Here is a 24,400-nt window from a genome sequence, read left to right as displayed (position 1 = left end):
GCTGCTACTGTGCAGGTGCGGCCGGCGCCATTTTCAGACATTTATACGTACTATATGGGGGCTGTATTATTATCGATCACCGATAGCTGCTACTGTGCAGGTGCGGCCGGTGCCATTTTCAGACATTTATACGTACTATATGGGGGCTGTATTATACTCTATCTATCACCGATAGCTGCTACTGTGCAGGTGCGGCCAGCGCCATTTTCAGACATTTATACCTACTATATGGGGGCTGTATTATACTCTATCGATCACCGATAGCTGCTACTGTGCAGGTGCGGCCGGCGCCATTTTCAGACATTTATACGTACTATATGGGGGCTGTATTATTATCGATCACCGATAGCTGCTACTGTGCAGGTGCGGCCGGCGCCATTTTCAGACATTTATACCTACTATATGGGGGCTGTATTATTATCTATCACCGATAGCTGCTACTGTGCAGGTGCGGCCGGCGCCATTTTCAGACATTTATACCTACTATATGGGGGCTGTATTATTATCTATCACTGATAGCTGCTACTGTGCAGGTGCGGCCAGCGCCATTTTCAGACATTTAGACCTACTATATGGGGGCTGTATTATACTCTATCACCGATAGCTGCTACTGTGCAGGTGCGGCCAGCACCATTTTCAGACATTTATACCTACTATATGGGGGCTGTATTATACTCTATCGATCACGATAGCTGCTACTGTGCAGGTGCGGCCAGCGCCATTTTCAGACATTTATACCTACTATATGGGGGCTGTATTATTATCGATCACCGATAGCTGCTACTGTGCAGGTGCGGCCGGCGCCATTTTCAGACATTTATACCTACTATATGGGGGCTGTATTATTATCGATCACCGATAGCTGCTACTGTGCAGGTGCGGCCAGCGCCATTTTCAGACATTTATACCTACTATATGGGGGCTGTATTATACTCTATCACCGATAGCTGCTACTGTGCAGGTGCGGCCGGCGCCATTTTCAAACATTTATACCTACTATATGGGGGCTGTATTATTATCTATCACCGATAGCTGCTACTGTGCAGGTGCGGCCAGCGCCATTTTCAGACATTTATACCTACTATATGGGGGCTGTATTATTATCTATCACCGATAGCTGCTAATGTGCAGGTGCAGCCGGCGCCATTTTCAGACATTTATACCTACTATATGGGGGCTGTATTATTATCGATCACCGATAGCTACTACTGTGCAGGTGCGGCCAGCGCCATTTTCAGACATTTATACCTACTATATGGGGGCTGTATTATTATCGATCACCGATAGCTGCTACTGTGCAGGTGCGGCCGGCGCCATTTTCAGACATTTATACCTACTATATGGGGACTGTATTATACTCTATCACCGATAGCTGCTACTGTGCAGGTGAGGCCAGCGCCATTTTCAGACATTTATACTTACTATATGGGGGCTGTATTATACTCTATCACCGATAGCTGCTACTGTGCAGGTGCGGCCAGCGCCATTTTCAGACATTTATACCTACTATATGGGGGCTGTATTATTATCTATCACCGATAGCTGCTACTGTGCAGGTGCGGCCAGCGCCATTTTCAGACATTTATACCTACTATATGGGGGCTGTATTATACTCTATCACCGATAGCTGCTACTGTGCAGGTGCGGCCAGCGCCACTTTCAGACATTTATACCTACTATATGGGGGCTGTATTATTATCTATCACCGATAGCTGCTACTGTGCAGGTGCGGCCAGCGCCATTTTCAGACATTTATACCTACTATATGGGGGCTGTATTATTATCGATCACCGATAGCTGCTACTGTGCAGGTGCGGCCGGCGCCATTTTCAGACATTTATACCTACTATATGGGGGCTGTATTATTATCTATCACCAATAGCTGCTACTGTGCAGATGCGGCCGGCGCCATTTTCAGACATTTATACCTACTATATGGGGGCTGTATTATTATCTATCACCGATAGCTGCTACTGTGCAGGTGCTGCCAGCGCCATTTTCAGACATTTATACCTACTATATGGGGGCTGTATTATACTCTATCACCGATAGCTGCTACTGTGCAGGTGCGGCCAGCGCCATTTTCAGACATTTATACCTAGTATATGGGGGCTGTATTATTATCTATCACCGATAGCTTCTACTGTGCAGGTGCGGCCAGCGCCATTTTCAGACATTTATACGTACTATATGGGGGCTGTATTATTATCTATCACCGATAGCTGCTACTGTGCAGGTGCGGCCAGCGCCATTTTCAGACATTTATACCTACTATATGGGGGCTGTATTATTATCTATCACCGATAGCTGCTACTGTGCAGATGCGGCCGGCGCCATTTTCAGACATTTATACCTACTATATGGGGGCTGTATTATTATCTATCACCGATAGCTGCTACTGTGCAGGTGCGGCCGGTGCCATTTTCAGACATTTATACCTAGTATATGGGGGCTGTATTATTATCTATCACCGATAGCTGCTACTGTGCAGGTGCTGCCAGCGCCATTTTCAGACATTTATACCTACTATATGGGGGCTGTATTATTATCTATCACCGATAGCTGCTACTGTGCAGGTGCGGCCAGCGCCATTTTCAGACATTTATACCCACTATATGGGGGCTGTATTATTATCTATCACCGATAGCTGCTACTGTGCAGGTGCTGCCAGCGCCATTTTCAGACATTTATACCTACTATATGGGGGCTGTATTATACTCTATCACCGATAGCTGCTACTGTGCAGGTGCTGCCAGCGCCATTTTCAGACATTTATACCTACTATATGGGGGCTGTATTATTATCTATCACCGATAGCTGCTACTGTGCAGGTGCGGCCGGCGCCATTTTCAGACATTTATACCTAGTATATGGGGGCTGTATTATTATCTATCACCGATAGCTGCTACTGTGCAGGTGCGGCCAGCGCCATTTTCAGACATTTATACGTACTATATGGGGGCTGTATTATTATCTATCACCGATAGCTGCTACTGTGCAGGTGCGGCCGGCGCCATTTTCAGACATTTATACCTACTATATGGGGGCTGTATTATACTCTATCACCGATAGCTGCTACTGTGCAGGTGCGGCCGGCGCCATTTTCAGACATTTATACCTACTATATGGGGGCTGTATTATTATCTATCACCGATAGCTGCTACTGTGCAGGTGCGGCCGGCGCCATTTTCAGACATTTATACGTACTATATGGGGGCTGTATTACTATCTATCACCGATAGCTGCTACTGTGCAGATGCGGCCGGCGCCATTTTCAGACATTTATACCTACTATATGGGGGCTGTATTATTATCTATCACCGATAGCTGCTACTGTGCAAGTGCGGCCGGCGCCATTTTCAGACATTTATACCTACTATATGGGGGCTGTATTATACTCTATCGATCACCGATAGCTGCTACTGTGCAGGTGCTGCCAGCGCCATTTTCAGACATTTATACCTACTATATGGGGGCTGTATTATTATCTATCACCGATAGCTGCTACTGTGCAGGTGCTGCCAGCGCCATTTTCAGACATTTATACCTACTATATGGGGGCTGTATTATACTCTATCACCGATAGATGCTACTGTGCAGGTGCGGCCGGCGCCATTTTCAGACATTTATACCTACTATATGGGGGCTGTATTATACTATATCACCGATAGCTGCTACTGTGCAGGTGCGGCCAGCGCCATTTTCAGACATTTATACCTACTATATGGGGGCTGTATTATTATCTATCACCGATAGCTGCTACTGTGCAGGTGCTGCCAGCGCCATTTTCAGACATTTATACCTACTATATGGGGGCTGTATTATACTCTATCACCGATAGCTGCTACTGTGCAGGTGCGGCCAGCGCCATTTTCAGACATTTATACCTAGTATATGGGGGCTGTATTATTATCTATCACCGATAGCTTCTACTGTGCAGGTGCGGCCAGCGCCATTTTCAGACATTTATACGTACTATATGGGGGCTGTATTATTATCTATCACCGATAGCTGCTACTGTGCAGGTGCGGCCAGCGCCATTTTCAGACATTTATACCTACTATATGGGGGCTGTATTATTATCTATCACCGATAGCTGCTACTGTGCAGATGCGGCCGGCGCCATTTTCAGACATTTATACCTACTATATGGGGGCTGTATTATTATCTATCACCGATAGCTGCTACTGTGCAGGTGCGGCCGGTGCCATTTTCAGACATTTATACCTAGTATATGGGGGCTGTATTATTATCTATCACCGATAGCTGCTACTGTGCAGGTGCTGCCAGCGCCATTTTCAGACATTTATACCTACTATATGGGGGCTGTATTATTATCTATCACCGATAGCTGCTACTGTGCAGGTGCGGCCAGCGCCATTTTCAGACATTTATACCCACTATATGGGGGCTGTATTATTATCTATCACCGATAGCTGCTACTGTGCAGGTGCTGCCAGCGCCATTTTCAGACATTTATACCTACTATATGGGGGCTGTATTATACTCTATCACCGATAGCTGCTACTGTGCAGGTGCTGCCAGCGCCATTTTCAGACATTTATACCTACTATATGGGGGCTGTATTATTATCTATCACCGATAGCTGCTACTGTGCAGGTGCGGCCGGCGCCATTTTCAGACATTTATACCTAGTATATGGGGGCTGTATTATTATCTATCACCGATAGCTGCTACTGTGCAGGTGCGGCCAGCGCCATTTTCAGACATTTATACGTACTATATGGGGGCTGTATTATTATCTATCACCGATAGCTGCTACTGTGCAGGTGCGGCCGGCGCCATTTTCAGACATTTATACCTACTATATGGGGGCTGTATTATACTCTATCACCGATAGCTGCTACTGTGCAGGTGCGGCCGGCGCCATTTTCAGACATTTATACCTACTATATGGGGGCTGTATTATTATCTATCACCGATAGCTGCTACTGTGCAGGTGCGGCCGGCGCCATTTTCAGACATTTATACGTACTATATGGGGGCTGTATTACTATCTATCACTGATAGCTGCTACTGTGCAGGTGCGGCCAGCGCCATTTTCAGACATTTATACCTAGTATATGGGGGCTGTATTATTATCTATCACCGATAGCTGCTACTGTGCAGGTGCGGCCTGCGCCATTTTCAGACATTTATACCTACTATATGGGGGCTGTATTATTATCTATCACCGATAGCTGCTACTGTGCAGGTGCGGCCAGCGCCATTTTCAGACATTTATACCTACTATATGGGGGCTGTATTATTATCTATCACCGATAGCTGCTACTGTGCAGGTGCGGCCAGCGCCATTTTCAGACATTTATACCTACTATATGGGGGCTGTATTATTATCTATCACCGATAGCTGCTACTGTGCAGGTGCGGCCGGTGCCATTTTCAGACATTTATACCTAGTATATGGGGGCTGTATTATTATCTATCACCGATAGCTGCTACTGTGCAGGTGCTGCCAGCGCCATTTTCAGACATTTATACCTACTATATGGGGGCTGTATTATTATCTATCACCGATAGCTGCTACTGTGCAGGTGCGGCCAGCGCCATTTTCAGACATTTATACCTACTATATGGGGGCTGTATTATTATCTATCACCGATAGCTGCTACTGTGCAGGTGCTGCCAGCGCCATTTTCAGACATTTATACCTACTATATGGGGGCTGTATTATACTCTATCACCGATAGCTGCTACTGTGCAGGTGCGGCCAGCGCCATTTTCAGACATTTATACCTAGTATATGGGGGCTGTATTATTATCTATCACCGATAGCTGCTACTGTGCAGGTGCGGCCAGCGCCATTTTCAGACATTTATACGTACTATATGGGGGCTGTATTATTATCTATCACCGATAGCTGCTACTGTGCAGGTGCGGCCAGCGCCATTTTCAGACATTTATAGGTACTATATGGGGGCTGTATTATTATCTATCACCGATAGCTGCTACTGTGCAGATGCGGCCGGCGCCATTTTCAGACATTTATACCTACTATATGGGGGCTGTATTATTATCTATCACCGATAGCTGCTACTGTGCAGGTGCGGCCGGTGCCATTTTCAGACATTTATACCTAGTATATGGGGGCTGTATTATTATCTATCACCGATAGCTGCTACTGTGCAGGTGCTGCCAGCGCCATTTTCAGACATTTATACCTACTATATGGGGGCTGTATTATTATCTATCACCGATAGCTGCTACTGTGCAGGTGCGGCCAGCGCCATTTTCAGACATTTATACCTACTATATGGGGGCTGTATTATTATCTATCACCGATAGCTGCTACTGTGCAGATGCGGCCGGCGCCATTTTCAGACATTTATACCTACTATATGGGGGCTGTATTATACTCTATCACCGATAGCTGCTACTGTGCAGGTGCGGCCGGCGCCATTTTCAGACATTTATACCTACTATATGGGGGCTGTATTATTATCTATCACCGATAGCTGCTACTGTGCAGATGCGGCCGGCGCCATTTTCAGACATTTATACCTACTATATGGGGGCTGTATTATACTCTATCACCGATAGCTGCTACTGTGCAGGTGCGGCCGGCGCCATTTTCAGACATTTATACCTACTATATGGGGGCTGTATTATTATCTATCACCGATAGCTGCTACTGTGCAGATGCGGCCGGCGCCATTTTCAGACATTTATACCTACTATATGGGGGCTGTATTATTATCTATCACCGATAGCTGCTACTGTGCAGGTGCGGCCGGCGCCATTTTCAGACATTTATACGTACTATATGGGGGCTGTATTATTATCTATCACCGATAGCTGCTACTGTGCAGGTGCGGCCAGCGCCATTTTCAGACATTTATACCTACTATATGGGGGCTGTATTATTATCTATCACCGATAGCTGCTACTGTGCAGGTGCGGCCAGCGCCATTTTCAGACATTTATACCTACTATATGGGGGCTGTATTATTATCTATCACCGATAGCTGCTACTGTGCAGGTGCGGCCGGCGCCATTTTCAGACATTTATACGTACTATATGGGGGCTGTATTATTATCTATCACCGATAGCTGCTACTGTGCAGGTGCGGCCGGCGCCATTTTCAGACATTTATACCTACTATATGGGGGCTGTATTATTATCTATCACCGACAGCTGCTACTGTGCAGGTGCGGCCAGCGCCATTTTCAGACATTTATACCTACTATATGGGGGCTGTATTATTATCTATCACCGATAGCTGCTACTGTGCAGGTGCGGCCGGCGCCATTTTCAGACATTTATACGTACTATATGGGGGCTGTATTATTATCTATCACCGATAGCTGCTACTGTGCAGGTGCGGCCGGCGCCATTTTCAGACATTTATACCTACTATATGGGGGCTGTATTATTATCTATCACCGATAGCTGCTACTGTGCAGGTGCGGCCGGCGCCATTTTCAGACATTTATACCTACTATATGGGGGCTGTATTATTATCTATCACCGATAGCTGCTACTGTGCAGATGCGGCCGGCGCCATTTTCAGACATTTATACCTACTATATGGGGGCTGTATTATACTCTATCACCGATAGCTGCTACTGTGCAGGTGCGGCCGGCGCCATTTTCAGACATTTATACCTACTATATGGGGGCTGTATTATTATCTATCACCGATAGCTGCTACTGTGCAGATGCGGCCGGCGCCATTTTCAGACATTTATACCTACTATATGGGGGCTGTATTATTATCTATCACCGATAGCTGCTACTGTGCAGGTGCGGCCGACGCCATTTTCAGACATTTATACCTACTATATGGGGGCTGTATTATTATCTATCACCGATAGCTGCTACTGTGCAGGTGCGGCCGGCGCCATTTTCAGACATTTATACCTACTATATGGGGGCTGTATTATTATCTATCACCGATAGCTGCTACTGTGCAGATGCGGCCGGCGCCATTTTCAGACATTTATACCTACTATATGGGGGCTGTATTATTATCTATCACCGATAGCTGCTACTGTGCAGGTGCGGCCGGCGCCATTTTCAGACATTTATACGTACTATATGGGGGCTGTATTATTATCTATCACCGATAGCTGCTACTGTGCAGGTGCGGCCAGCGCCATTTTCAGACATTTATACCTACTATATGGGGGCTGTATTATTATCTATCACCGATAGCTGCTACTGTGCAGGTGCGGCCGGCGCCATTTTCAGACATTTATACGTACTATATGGGGGCTGTATTATTATCTATCACCGATAGCTGCTACTGTGCAGGTGCGGCCGGCGCCATTTTCAGACATTTATACCTACTATATGGGGGCTGTATTATTGTCTATCACCGATAGCTGCTACTGTGCAGGTGCGGCCGGCGCCATTTTCAGACATTTATACCTACTATATGGGGGCTGTATTATTATCTATCACCGATAGCTGCTACTGTGCAGGTGCGGCCAGCGCCATTTTCAGACATTTATACCTACTATATGGGGGCTGTATTATTATCTATCACCGATAGCTGCTACTGTGCAGGTGCGGCCGGCGCCATTTTCAGACATTTATACGTACTATATGGGGGCTGTATTATTATCTATCACCGATAGCTGCTACTGTGCAGGTGCGGCCGGCGCCATTTTCAGACATTTATACCTACTATATGGGGGCTGTATTATTATCTATCACCGATAGCTGCTACTGTGCAGGTGCGGCCAGCGCCATTTTCAGACATTTATACCTACTATATGGGGGCTGTATTATTATCTATCACCAATAGCTGCTACTGTGCAGGTGCGGCCGGCGCCATTTTCAGACATTTATACGTACTATATGGGGGCTGTATTATTATCTATCACCGATAGCTGCTACTGTGCAGGTGCGGCCGGCGCCATTTTCAGACATTTATACCTACTATATGGGGGCTGTATTATTATCTATCACCGATAGCTGCTACTGTGCAGGTGCGGCCAGCGCCATTTTCAGACATTTATACCTACTATATGGGGGCTGTATTATTATCTATCACCGATAGCTGCTACTGTGCAGGTGCGGCCGGTGCCATTTTCAGACATTTATACCTACTATATGGGGGCTGTATTATACTCTATCACCGATAGCTGCTACTGTGCAGATGCGGCCGGCGCCATTTTCAGACATTTATACCTACTATATGGGGGCTGTATTATTATCTATCACCGATAGCTGCTACTGTGCAGATGCGGCCGGCGCCATTTTCAGACATTTATACGTACTATATGGGGGCTGTATTATTATCTATCACCGATAGCTGCTACTGTGCAGGTGCGGCCAGCGCCATTTTCAGACATTTATACCTACTATATGGGGGCTGTATTATACTCTATCACCGATAGCTGCTACTGTGCAGGGGCGGCCAGCGCCATTTTCAGACATTTATACCTACTATATGGGGGCTGTATTATACTCTATCACCGATAGCTGCTACTGTGCAGGGGCGGCCAGCGCCATTTTCAGACATTTATACCTACTATATGGGGGCTGTATTATACTCTATCACCGATAGCTGCTACTGTGCAGGTGCGGCCAGCGCCATTTTCAGACATTTATACCTACTATATGGGGGCTGTATTATTATCTATCACCGATAGCTGCTACTGTGCAGATGCGGCCGGCGCCATTTTCAGACATTTATACCTACTATATGGGGGCTGTATTATACTCTATCACCGATAGCTGCTACTGTGCAGGTGCGGCCGGCGCCATTTTCAGACATTTATACCTACTATATGGGGGCTGTATTATTATCTATCACCGATAGCTGCTACTGTGCAGATGCGGCCGGCGCCATTTTCAGACATTTATACCTACTATATGGGGGCTGTATTATTATCTATCACCGATAGCTGCTACTGTGCAGGTGCGGCCGGCGCCATTTTCAGACATTTATACCTACTATATGGGGGCTGTATTATTATCTATCACCAATAGCTGCTACTGTGCAGATGCGGCCGGCGCCATTTTCAGACATTTATACCTACTATATGGGGGCTGTATTATACTCTATCACCGATAGCTGCTACTGTGCAGGTGCGGCCGGCGCCATTTTCAGACATTTATACCTACTATATGGGGGCTGTATTATTATCTATCACCGATAGCTGCTACTGTGCAGATGCGGCCGGCGCCATTTTCAGACATTTATACCTACTATATGGGGGCTGTATTATTATCTATCACCGATAGCTGCTACTGTGCAGGTGCGGCCGGCGCCATTTTCAGACATTTATACGTACTATATGGGGGCTGTATTATTATCTATCACCGATAGCTGCTACTGTGCAGGTGCGGCCAGCGCCATTTTCAGACATTTATACCTACTATATGGGGGCTGTATTATTATCTATCACCGATAGCTGCTACTGTGCAGGTGCGGCCGGCGCCATTTTCAGACATTTATACGTACTATATGGGGGCTGTATTATTATCTATCACCGATAGCTGCTACTGTGCAGGTGCGGCCGGCGCCATTTTCAGACATTTATACCTACTATATGGGGGCTGTATTATTATCTATCACCGATAGCTGCTACTGTGCAGGTGCGGCCAGCGCCATTTTCAGACATTTATACCTACTATATGGGGGCTGTATTATTATCTATCACCGATAGCTGCTACTGTGCAGGTGCGGCCGGCGCCATTTTCAGACATTTATACGTACTATATGGGGGCTGTATTATTATCTATCACCGATAGCTGCTACTGTGCAGGTGCGGCCGGCGCCATTTTCAGACATTTATACCTACTATATGGGGGCTGTATTATTATCTATCACCGATAGCTGCTACTGTGCAGGTGCGGCCAGCGCCATTTTCAGACATTTATACCTACTATATGGGGGCTGTATTATTATCTATCACCGATAGCTGCTACTGTGCAGATGCGGCCGGCGCCATTTTCAGACATTTATACCTACTATATGGGGGCTGTATTATTATCTATCACCGATAGCTGCTACTGTGCAGATGCGGCCGGCGCCATTTTCAGACATTTATACCTACTATATGGGGGCTGTATTATACTCTATCACCGATAGCTGCTACTGTGCAGGTGCGGCCGGCGCCATTTTCAGACATTTATACCTACTATATGGGGGCTGTATTATTATCTATCACCGATAGCTGCTACTGTGCAGATGCGGCCGGCGCCATTTTCAGACATTTATACCTACTATATGGGGGCTGTATTATTATCTATCACCGATAGCTGCTACTGTGCAGGTGCGGCCGGCGCCATTTTCAGACATTTATACCTACTATATGGGGGCTGTATTATTATCTATCACCAATAGCTGCTACTGTGCAGATGCGGCCGGCGCCATTTTCAGACATTTATACCTACTATATGGGGGCTGTATTATTATCTATCACCGATAGCTGCTACTGTGCAGGTGCGGCCGGCGCCATTTTCAGACATTTATACGTACTATATGGGGGCTGTATTATTATCTATCACCGATAGCTGCTACTGTGCAGGTGCGGCCAGCGCCATTTTCAGACATTTATACCTACTATATGGGGGCTGTATTATTATCTATCACCGATAGCTGCTACTGTGCAGGTGCGGCCGGCGCCATTTTCAGACATTTATACGTACTATATGGGGGCTGTATTATTGTCTATCACCGATAGCTGCTACTGTGCAGGTGCGGCCGGCGCCATTTTCAGACATTTATACCTACTATATGGGGGCTGTATTATTATCTATCACCGATAGCTGCTACTGTGCAGGTGCGGCCAGCGCCATTTTCAGACATTTATACCTACTATATGGGGGCTGTATTATTATCTATCACCGATAGCTGCTACTGTGCAGGTGCGGCCGGCGCCATTTTCAGACATTTATACGTACTATATGGGGGCTGTATTATTATCTATCACCGATAGCTGCTACTGTGCAGGTGCGGCCGGCGCCATTTTCAGACATTTATACCTACTATATGGGGGCTGTATTATTATCTATCACCGATAGCTGCTACTGTGCAGGTGCGGCCAGCGCCATTTTCAGACATTTATACGTACTATATGGGGGCTGTATTATTATCTATCACCGATAGCTGCTACTCTGCAGGTGCGGCCGGCGCCATTTTCAGACATTTATACGTACTATATGGGGGCTGTATTATTATCTATCACCGATAGCTGCTACTGTGCAGGTGCGGCCGGCGCTATTTTCAGACATTTATACCTACTATATGGGGGCTGTATTATTATCTATCACCGATAGCTGCTACTGTGCAGGTGCGGCCAGCGCCATTTTCAGACATTTATACCTACTATATGGGGGCTGTATTATACTCTATCACCGATAGCTGCTACTGTGCAGATGCGGCCGGCGCCATTTTCAGACATTTATACCTACTATATGGGGGCTGTATTATACTCTATCTATCACCGATAGCTGCTACTGTGCAGGGGCGGCCAGCGCCATTTTCAGACATTTATACCTACTATATGGGGGCTGTATTATACTCTATCACCGATAGCTGCTACTGTGCAGATGCGGCCGGCGCCATTTTCAGACATTTATACCTACTATATGGGGGCTGTATTATACTCTATCTATCACCGATAGCTGCTACTGTGCAGGTGCGGCCGGCGCCATTTTCAGACATTTATACCTACTATATGGGGGCTGTATTATTATCTATCACCGATAGCTGCTACTGTGCAGGTGCGGCCGGCGCCATTTTCAGACATTTATACCTACTATATGGGGGCTGTATTATTATCTATCACCAATAGCTGCTACTGTGCAGATGCGGCCGGCGCCATTTTCAGACATTTATACCTACTATATGGGGGCTGTATTATTATCTATCACCGATAGCTGCTACTGTGCAGGTGCGGCCAGCGCCATTTTCAGACATTTATACCTACTATATGGGGGCTGTATTATTATCTATCACCGATAGCTGCTACTGTGCAGGTGCGGCCGGCGCCATTTTCAGACATTTATACGTACTATATGGGGGCTGTATTATTATCTATCACCGATAGCTGCTACTGTGCAGGTGCGGCCGGCGCCATTTTCAGACATTTATACCTACTATATGGGGGCTGTATTATTATCTATCACCGATAGCTGCTACTGTGCAGGTGCGGCCAGCGCCATTTTCAGACATTTATACCTACTATATGGGGGCTGTATTATTATCTATCACCGATAGCTGCTACTGTGCAGGTGCGGCCGGCGCCATTTTCAGACATTTATACCTACTATATGGGGGCTGTATTATTATCTATCACCGATAGCTGCTACTGTGCAGGTGCGGCCAGCGCCATTTTCAGACATTTATACCTACTATATGGGGGCTGTATTATTATCTATCACCGATAGCTGCTACTGTGCAGATGCGGCCGGCGCCATTTTCAGACATTTATACCTACTATATGGGGGCTGTATTATTATCTATCACCGATAGCTGCTACTGTGCAGATGCGGCCGGCGCCATTTTCAGACATTTATACCTACTATATGGGGGCTGTATTATACTCTATCACCGATAGCTGCTACTGTGCAGGTGCGGCCGGCGCCATTTTCAGACATTTATACCTACTATATGGGGGCTGTATTATTATCTATCACCGATAGCTGCTACTGTGCAGATGCGGCCGGCGCCATTTTCAGACATTTATACCTACTATATGGGGGCTGTATTATTATCTATCACCGATAGCTGCTACTGTGCAGGTGCGGCCTGCGCCATTTTCAGACATTTATACCTACTATATGGAGGCTGTATTATTATCTATCACCAATAGCTGCTACTGTGCAGATGCGGCCGGCGCCATTTTCAGACATTTATACCTACTATATGGGGGCTGTATTATTATCTATCACCGATAGCTGCTACTGTGCAGGTGCGGCCGGCGCCATTTTCAGACATTTATACGTACTATATGGGGGCTGTATTATTATCTATCACCGATAGCTGCTACTGTGCAGGTGCGGCCAGCGCCATTTTCAGACATTTATACCTACTATATGGGGGCTGTATTATTATCTATCACCGATAGCTGCTACTGTGCAGGTGCGGCCGGCGCCATTTTCAGACATTTATACGTACTATATGGGGGCTGTATTATTGTCTATCACCGATAGCTGCTACTGTGCAGGTGCGGCCGGCGCCATTTTCAGACATTTATACCTACTATATGGGGGCTGTATTATTATCTATCACCGATAGCTGCTACTGTGCAGGTGCGGCCGGCGCCATTTTCAGACATTTATACCTACTATATGGGGGCTGTATTATTATCTATCACCGATAGCTGCTACTGTGCAGGTGCGGCCGGCGCCATTTTCAGACATTTATACGTACTATATGGGGGCTGTATTATTATCTATCACCGATAGCTGCTACTGTGCAGGTGCGGCCGGCGCCATTTTCAGACATTTATACCTACTATATGGGGGCTGTATTATTATCTATCACCGATAGCTGCTACTGTGCAGGTGCGGCCAGCGCCATTTTCAGACATTTATACGTACTATATGGGGGCTGTATTATTATCTATCACCGATAGCTGCTACTCTGCAGGTGCGGCCGGCGCCATTTTCAGACATTTATACGTACTATATGGGGGCTGTATTATTATCTATCACCGATAGCTGCTACTGTGCAGGTGCGGCCGGCGCTATTTTCAGACATTTATACCTACTATATGGGGGCTGTATTATTATCTATCACCGATAGCTGCTACTGTGCAGGTGCGGCCAGCGCCATTTTCAGACATTTATACCTACTATATGGGGGCTGTATTATTATCTATCACCGATAGCTGCTACTGTGCAGGTGCGGCCGGCGCCATTTTCAGACATTTATACCTACTATATGGGGGCTGTATTATACTCTATCACCGATAGCTGCTACTGTGCAGGTGCGGCCGGCGCCATTTTCAGACATTTATACCTACTATATGGGGGCTGTATTATACTCTATCACCGATAGCTGCTACTGTGCAGATGCGGCCGGCGCCATTTTCAGACATTTATACCTACTATATGGGGGCTGTATTATACTCTATCACCGATAGCTGCTACTGTGCAGATGCGGCCGGCGCCATTTTCAGACATTTATACCTACTATATGGGGGCTGTATTATTATCTATCACCGATAGCTGCTACTGTGCAGGTGCGGCCGGCGCCATTTTCAGACATTTATACCTACTATATGGGGGCTGTATTATTATCTATCACCGATAGCTGCTACTGTGCAGATGCGGCCGGCGCCATTTTCAGACATTTATACCTACTATATGGGGGCTGTATTATACTCTATCTATCACCGATAGCTGCTACTGTGCAGGTGCGGCCGGCGCCATTTTCAGACATTTTTTTCCTGATGAATTTATTTCTAGGCTATAAAAGAATGACACATTACACATGCGGTCAGGCACCATGTCTGCTGCTGCAGGGGAGTTTTTTCTCAGCATATATAATATTCAGCATGTAAATAGGGGGAGGTCGGTGACCTGTCAGAAGCCATGAGGAGCAGGATCTTATATCCCTCTGTGGCAGACTATAGGAGTCATCCCCTGGTACCTGCACATGACACAGCACAGGCTGCACAGACACAGAGGAGGAGGAAGCCTGACCAAGTCCTCCAGTACCACAGACCGAGTCCTCCACTACCATAGAGACACGCCTCTTAGAGGGCAGAGCGTACACCCGCTCCGGGCGGAAGTACGTCACCGAGGCAGCGGCGTGAAAGGTGAGCGGAGCCGCAATTACTTCCTTTCTTTTCAGGGCGGCCATTGAGCTGGAGTGAGTGAGTATTGGGCGCTGTGTGGGATCCTCCGCCATCCTCCGTGTCCCCGCCGGGCCGCGCTCTGTAGCCGCCGGGATGTGAGCGCGCAGTGCCGCTGTATGGCGGCGGGCGGGTATTGTGGCCGTGATCCCCGTGCTTTACCCGTCAGTCCCAGTGTTCCATGCCCGGCCTGCTGTGCACGGGAGTAATGGCGGCGCCCAGTGATGTCTCCGCACATGAGGGCTCCCAGGCCAGGTCTAGTGGGGGCTGCGGTCCCACAGTGAGAGCTGACAGTGCAGGGGGCTCCGGCTCCACTGTGCACGTAGTGTGGTGGTCGCTCCCCTGGTGTATGCAGATGGGGGTCTTCAGGGCTCTGCTGGCCATGGCTTAGTAAAGGGGGGAGTCCTAGGGGGATTACTTTATGACTTCTGATAAGTTTGTGATACTCTGCTGTTCCTAGTGGTGGCGCTACAGGAGAGCTGACTAGTCTGTGCAGGGCCCCACACTGGCCTGTGATCACTGGGGGCTGCTGGTGACTGCTCAGCTTCTCTCTTAAAGGGATCATATATGACTATCTACAGAGGCCAGCCCCTTGAAGTGACATGCACGTTCACCCTTCGGTCTCCTCTTCTGAGGGGGCACTGTCTGGCTCTGCCTTTTGCCCTTTGGGGTCTTTTAGTGGCTTAGAGGTTCTGGGCTCAAAGCTTTTGCAGAATAATTGCATTTTTGCAATGTTCACGTGGCCAGAAACACTTCAGCCATTTTGGTCTGGGGCAGATGTGATTAGGTGAGTGCTGCGTTCTTGACTAAAGACCCCCATACATGTTAGCTAAGTGGACAGGCCTGCGGAACTTGGTAGGACATGAGGATCGAGAGGCTGGCAGTTAGTGGCCGATCTCTTGTTGTGAAGATAACTTGCTGCCAGGTGAATCTGGCGGCCATTTAGTTGCCACCACAGAACTCGCTTGTGCAAGGGACAGTTAAGGGCGATGGCTGTTGGATGAACTAGCGCTCAGCTGTCTAATTTGTGCAGGGGCCTTGAGAGCTACTATACTTCAGTCTTGGCAATAGTAGGGGACTTGGCACTTGGACCCCCATGGCTAAAAGCTGACACGTTTTACATAGTTTTAAAAAAGACTGATCTTTCAGGTTTAGTCTTTCTCCAACAACTATACATTCTTTGTCTCTAAATTAGAGTTACACATTGAAGGGGCTGTGCCATGACTTGATTGGGGGGGGTCTGACTTCTAGGATGTACCCCAATCTGCAGAACAGGAAGCTTTTATACTGTTGGAATGGAGCAGTAGTGCTGATGCTGAACTGCTGCTCCATTCATTTCTTAGGGTGCTGCACTTTTTTTTTTTTTTTTGGGTAGCCCCACAGAGACTTAATTGTGTCATACCTGCCCATCCATGTTGTAACTGGGATAAGTTACCTCTTCTGATGATCAATGTGCATAACTGATTGCCACTGATCAGTAAATTATCCTGCAGACTGTTGACATTTTGTTACCCTTTTATTTATTCCATCCTTCTAATAGTTCCTTGTGGGGGGGGGTTCTCTGAGGCCCACCCACAACATTAGGCATGGTGGTGAATGGTATCTTGTGTTTCTCTTTAAAGGTAATTGCAATTGTTCAGCTCAATCTGACTGTATAAAGGTACTGTCACACTTAGCGATGCACCAGCAATATGACGCGGTCAGGATCGTTGGTGCATCGCTAAGTGGTCGCTAGTGAGCTGCCACACAGGCAGATCTCACCAGCGACGTCGCTGTGGACAGGGGTCGCTACTTACCTGTCACACCAGGCGATCCTGCGTCCTCCCGCCCGGCTCCACGCGTCGCTCGTCGTCACAGCAGGAAGCTGACCACGAGAAACGGTCCTGGACGTTCTCGCGCGATCAGCAGCGGAGGAGCGGGTTGTAGGTAAGTATCAGACATAGCAATGTCGCTTGCAATATCACTATAACGTCACAAGTTATAGCGATATCTTAGTGTGACAGGCCCTTAAGCAGGCTTCTTGACTGATGATAAACACTTGACCCTGCAGACAAGCTCATTAATGTAAATTTCTCTTCTGTAGACATGGGCAAGTTTATGAAACCAGGGAAAGTCGTCCTTGTTCTGGCAGGGCGCTACGCTGGCCGCAAAGCCGTCATAGTAAAGGTATGTCTGATCCTAATTTTGTTAGTTTTGTAATGTAAAGTTGTTATAGGGTGGTAATGTGTAAATTGCAGTACTTTGACATTAGTTTATTTTGTTACTTTCCTGTCAGAACGTTGATGATGGCACCTCAGACCGTCAGTACAGTCATGCCTTGGTTGCTGGCATTGACCGCTATCCCCGCAAGGTGATTGCCACCATGGGCAAAAAGAGAATTGCCAAGCGGTCTAAGATTAAAACATTTGTGAAGGTCTACAACTACAACCACCTTATGCCAACCAGGTGAGTGCTGGATATTCTGTGTAAGCAGTTGTGTGCCCATAGCTAGTTATCACTTTGTATACCTGATACATAGTAATATTATGGCCTTCTATGGGGCTACATTATTGTATAGTCACAGTCCTTAGGCTTGTATGTTGCGTAAACGTAAAAGCTAAACTATGCCAACAATTTAAGGCCAGGTTCACATTGCATTAATGCACCTGCGTTCATCGGGATCCGTTACATAGCGGCACTATTGCTATGTAACGGATGCATTAACGCACTCATTGGCCGCAATGATACTAACGCATGCCAAAATCGGCATGATGCGTTACTTCATGATGCACCCCTGTATGCTGCAGACCGCGTTTGGAGGTGCGTCATGAAGTAACGCATCATGCCGATTTTGGTATGCATTTGGATGTGTTAGTATCATTGCAGCCAATGGATGCTTTAACCCATCTGCTACATAGCGTTAGTGCCGCTATGTAACGGATCCCGTTGAACGCAGGGCCATTAACGCAATGTGAACCTGGCCTTATAAAACTGAATTGCAACACACACACACACACACACACACACACACACACACACACACACACACACACACACACACACACACACACACACACACACACACACTTTTCACCAGTTTCGAAATGTTATTCTGGCCGCATCAGACTAGTTCCTGCAGAGCTGAGATGGTCTATGGGCTCAGTTCATCAGTTTTAACACCAGTATTCCAGCTTAAGGGTATGTGCACACGCTGCGGATCCGCAGCCGATTTGGCCCTGCGGATCCGCAAGCAATGTACAGTTCCATGTTAGCCAATGGGATTTCAAAACTGTAGTGCCCACGGTGCGGATTTTTTCCGCACGGATTTGCTGTGGTTTTAAATCTGCAGCATGTCAATTCTTTCTCCGCATTCCGCAGCGGTTTGACACCTGTTCCATTGTCCAGGTGTCATACCACTGGGGAAAACCGCTGGCAAATCCACAGAAAAACCGCAGGTCTCTTTACCTGCGGTTTAACCTGCAAATCTGCACGGAATAATCCGCACTAAAGGTTGCAAGGTTTATGCACCATTCAGAGTGGTGCCAAAATTGTCACTTGGGCTCTTCATGAGTTTTGCTTATCCTTCAAAAATGAGTGGCGTTGGAGTGGGGAGGTAGCATGGCAGCGGTGCGATGCCACAGCTCATTCAATTCATGATTGTGTAGTGTTCCTTACTTCAGAAATCTTACTCCAGTCCTTGTGCAGATGGAGGTCTCTGCGCTGAGATCTCATCTCCCGTGATCTTGGTGCCAAGACCTCCATCTGCGCATGCGCTGCCTCCAGTGGCCATTTTCCCCAGAGTCCACCGCACAGGTGGATACCATGGAACTGCGGGGGCTCTGACCTTTCACAAAATGTTGGCAAAGCCACCCGCAACAGCACTGCCAGGCACCCCCTCATCCCAGCCTGTGGCCTGCAGCAATGGTGCCGGTAAGCTATGTCTGCAATATAAGATGCACCCCCAAATTTGGAGGGAGAAGTGCGTCTTGTAATCTGAAAAATATGGTATAGAAAACACTTATTTTTGTGATTTCCCCCTGGTCACCTGAGATGGGAGTTGGGATTATTAGTCTAATTTAGTGATGTGTACAAAGTAAACATTAAAGCCCCCGTTACACACTGCAATATCGCTGTAAAGTCACCGATTTTGTGACGTTGCCGCGATTATTGCTAGCGATATCGCTGCATGTGATACTTGCCTCCGACCGGCTCCCCCGCTGGTTATCGCTGATCGCACAAGAAGCTCCTGGATCATTCCTCGTCGTCAGCTTCCTGCTGTGACGACGAGCGACGCGTGGACGCTGGCGGGAGGACGCAGGATCGCCGCGTCTGACAGGTAAGTAGCGATCCCCGTCCCCAGCAATGTCGCTGGTGAGATCTGCCTGTGTGGCAGCTCACTAGCGACCACCTAGCGATGCACCAGCGATCCTGACTACGTCATATCGCTGGTCGGGGTCGCTAGGTGTAACGGTACCCTAACTGACCAAGATTTGAGATTGGTTAGCCACAGGCATTGTTCAAAGTGTGAGATTGGTCTGCCATTGAGTTGATCACACATTGTTTATAGTGTGAAAGTTGGTGTCCAACAAACTCAATGCTCTGCCATTGTTTAAGTATGCGTCTGCCAATATCTGTTTTTCTTGGTGTATTCATCAGCTGCTGTCTAATTGTAAAGTAACTTTTATAGTTGTAGCTGCAAAACCCTAAACAGCTTATTAATGAAGGCTTACACGTTACCATGATAAAATAATGCAAGAACACCCACCTCCCCCAAAACAGATGAGAAATGCAACTAATTAGTGTTTTTTTAACCCAGTGAGTGAAAAGATTGAAATATAGGTGTTTGGTAATGGATTTTCTTTGTTTCTGCAGATACTCTGTTGACATCCCTCTTGACAAGGGTGTGGTGAACAAGGATGTTTTCAGGGACCCAGCTCTGAAGCGTAAAGCCAGGAGGGAGGCCAAAGTAAAATTTGAGGAGAGGTTGGTATATCATGCTGCAAGATATAGCAAAACTATATAAACAAGATATCATGCTTCAATATGGCAAAACTTTCTGCTGCATTGCTTATATAGCGCTATCATGTTCTGCAGAATTTTACCTACATTACCATCACTGTCCCCAATAGAGCTCACAATCTAAATTCCCCGTCAGTATGTCTTTGGAGTGTGGGAGGAAACCCACGCAAAACTGGGAGAACATACAATCTCCTTGCAGGTGTTGCCTTTGGGATTTGAACCCAGGACCCCAAGGCTGCAGTGCTAACCACTGAGTCACCGTGCTGCCCATGTTAGTCTTTGTAAGGTCTCCTATTTCACATTACTGGCAGATAAGTCTGCCCTGCTATTCTGACAAGGATATCTGACAGATTTGGGCTGTGTTCACACGTAGCGTGTTTTTGCGGTAATTTTTAACGCGCGACTTTGCCGTGAAAACACCAAAAAAAGCATCCCATGCAATACTATGGCATTCTGCACATGCTGTGCTAATACTGCGTATTTTTCTGCGGCGGAATTGCATCGCGGAAAAATACGCAGCAGGCTCATTCTTTGTGCAGCATCTCGGGAAGTCCGCACACATAGGAAAGCATTGTTCCGCATGTGGCTATGCCCACCATGCGCAAAGTAAGCGGACAATGTGTGGGTGGTACCCAGGGTCTAGAGGAGAGGGGACTGTCCTCCAGGCCCTGGGTACCATGTCCCTGTAAAAAATAGAATCAAAACAAACAATGGTGTTTTTTCTCACCTTCCGGCATTCCGCGCAGCTTTCCGAGGCCTCAACGATGCTCCCGCCAACTCCCGTTCTCAGCGATGCTTTGCGACAATGACCTTTGAAGTCGCGATACCGTAGCTGTCTCGTGAGACTGCTACGTCATCAAAGGCCATTGTCGCAAGGCATTGCTGGGAACAGGACTTGCCGGGAGTATCGGGGACACTGCGCGGGTCGCCGGAAGGTGAGAAAAACACCATTTTTTAATTTTAAACTTTTACTACTGATGTTGCATAGGCAGCCTCATAGTAAAAAGTTGGTCACACTAGTCAAACACTATGCTTGACGAGTGTGACCAACCTGTCAATCTATTTTCCAAGCGATACTACAGGTCGCTTGGAAAACGCTAGCATTCGGCAAGCTAATTATGCTTGCAAAACGCTATTTAAAACGCGGGAATTACAAATGCGGAATTCTAGCGTATTTCCTGCGGTAGGGAGCCATTCTTTGATTACCTGGGAGCTAAAGCAGCAGACACCATGTGCTTGGTGTATTGGCACTCCTTTCTAACAGTCTTTTTTAAAATGCAGACAGCTTTGGCCTCATGCTCTCAACAATGTTTTATCAGTTTGGCTGGGAATGCCAGACCGACCTCTGGTCTCCTGATCTGGACTAAAATTGTTGTGTGGATACTCTTATCAAAATAAACAGGTTTCCATCCTGATTGAGTGCGGGTTGACTATATGAACTAACTTTTGAAATCTGACCTGTGGGGATTCTAAATGTCTTTCCCAAAGAATGCCTGAAACACTTAAGTCTCTAGTTACTTATATTAAAAAAACTTTGCTATTCATGTGTTTCAGTCTTTTGTTTTCTACGCTAAGCATTTTAAGGCGTTCAGTCCTTCAGATGATTACCCAGTATGAATTTACCCCATGTTTTACAAAAGTCTGGGAAATCTGCAAAGACACCTGGATATCTTTTGCCTCATGAAATACTAGCCTTTTATTTGTTACTTAATGGATTTCGATAAACGTAAAAATCGCCCATAAGAAAAAAGCTTAAATGCTTAGGACAGAAAACTTGACAAGGCATTTAATGATGCGGGTGTTTTTTGTCTTTGTGGTCAAACGTGCACTAAAGGGAATGTCCCACTAAATTAATTGCAAACTGCAGGCAGCATGAATTTTTAGCTTGCGTGTGTGACTGCAGCCAGGTATGTTTTACTTTAGATCCCTACCGTGTTTAGATAAAACCTAAATTGAAAACTCAGCCAGGGGCTTAAGGGCCTGTCACACTAAGCGATATCGCTATAACGTCACTGGTTTTTGTGACGTTATAGCGATATCGCTAGCAATATCGCTATAACGTCACTGGTTTTTGTGACGTTATAGCGATATTGCTAGCGATATCTGTCTGATACTTGCCTCCGACCGCTCCCCCGCTGGTTATCGCTGATCGCGCGAGAACGTCCTGGACAGTTTCTTGTCGTCAGCTTCCTGCTGTGACGACGAGCGACACGTGGACGCGGGCGGGAGGATGTCTTCATCGCCTTGTCTGACACGTAAGTACCAACCCCTGCGATGTCGCTGGCGAGATCTGCCTGTGTGGCAGCTCACTAGCGACCACTTAGCGATGTACCAGCGATTCTGACCGCGTCATATCGCTGGTCGGGATCGCTGGTGCATCGCTAAGTGTGACAGTACCTTAAAGGCAGAAACTGATGTCTCCGCACACCACTACAGGTGATTAACAGGTCTCTCCCTGTGAATGCACATGGAAGATGCTATCTAACTAGATCGATGTGGGGAGTAGCTGGTATCTCTGTATAGTACATGGCCTGTCAGTCTAGGGGAGAAGCTCACCGTCTGGCCTGGTACTAGTCAACCTAAATGCATAGTCCCAGGCCGGCTGTCAAATGCTTGCTCTAAGAAGCTGCAGTGTTTCAAAGTAAAATATACCTGACTGCACTTGTACAGACAGAACTTGGCACTCATGATGCCCGTGTTGTTAAACCCCATGCCACAACATCCTCATGGACTCCAACCTGTGACTGATAGTACACTGACAGGTGCCAGCTGGAAGGAGTTGTGGAGGAAAACTACAGTACAGGAACAGTAATGCTAGGGTTATGTGACACATGCTATAAAGACTTGTGCACCTATTGCTTATTACAGGTTTCATGACTAGAGCCAAAAGTTGTCTTTGAGTAAAAACATCTTACTGAGTTTAACTTCTGATACACTTAAGAAATTTGATAAAATTATTTTCTTTCTATATCTTGCAGGTACAAGACAGGCAAAAACAAGTGGTTCTTCCAGAAGCTGCGGTTCTAAATCACTTCATTTGGTCCAAAATTAAAGTTTATGAAAAAAACATTACTTGAATATGTAAATTATTATACGTGGAACTGTCTTTTAGCAGATCTACAGGCAAGATACTAAGCCCATTGTGTGCAAAACAGTGAATACAGGTGTTTTGTTATGGAACATACTGTTGGTCGTTTTCTCGGATTCTGCAGTATATTAAAGCTGGGGCCAAAAAAGTTTCTTTGAGCTTGTAACATGGATTTGGGGTACTCTCGAAGGGCTCCTATATACTGAGATTCCTTTAATGGTTCGCAAGTGCACGTCTGACCGCACAGAATGACTTCAAATCAAGTACAGGTGCTCGGTGCCCCCTTCACATGGCCAAACATTTAGGCTATGTGCCCACGTAGCGTTTTAAACCGGACTCCTTCCGAGAAAATGTGTTTTTCCGTGCGATTTTACCGCGATTATGTGCGTTTTTGCTGTGATTTTCACGTGCGAAATCCAAGCACTTTCCAAGCAATTTGAAGCATCGCTTGGAAAGTGATTGACAGGTTGGTCACACTCGTCAAACATAGTGTTTGACGAGTGTGACCAGCTTTTTACTATTGAGGCTGCC

At 46.8% G+C, this 24,400-nt stretch overlaps 1 protein-coding gene across 1 annotated transcript; it reads left to right on the top strand.

Annotated features, from left to right (window-relative positions):
- Positions 1–15,742: 15,742 nt before the first annotated feature.
- RPL27 (ribosomal protein L27) lies at positions 15,743–23,850 on the top strand. The gene is made up of 5 exons (XM_073562608.1): positions 15,743–15,804; positions 17,867–17,949; positions 18,059–18,228; positions 20,635–20,745; positions 23,760–23,850. The coding sequence occupies exons 2-5, from the start codon at positions 17,869–17,871 to the stop codon at positions 23,806–23,808; spliced, it is 411 nt and encodes a 136-aa protein (XP_073418709.1). The 5' UTR covers positions 15,743–15,804; positions 17,867–17,868; the 3' UTR covers positions 23,809–23,850.
- Positions 23,851–24,400: the final 550 nt, after the last annotated feature.

This window comes from Dendrobates tinctorius, unplaced genomic scaffold, assembly GCF_039654945.1.
Source record: "Dendrobates tinctorius isolate UK_male_01 unplaced genomic scaffold, ASM3965494v1 ptg000360l, whole genome shotgun sequence".
NCBI classification, from domain to species: domain Eukaryota; kingdom Metazoa; phylum Chordata; class Amphibia; order Anura; family Dendrobatidae; genus Dendrobates; species Dendrobates tinctorius.
The sequence above is the reverse complement of the archived record's forward strand: the minus strand, read 5'-3'. Positions and strand labels throughout refer to the sequence as shown.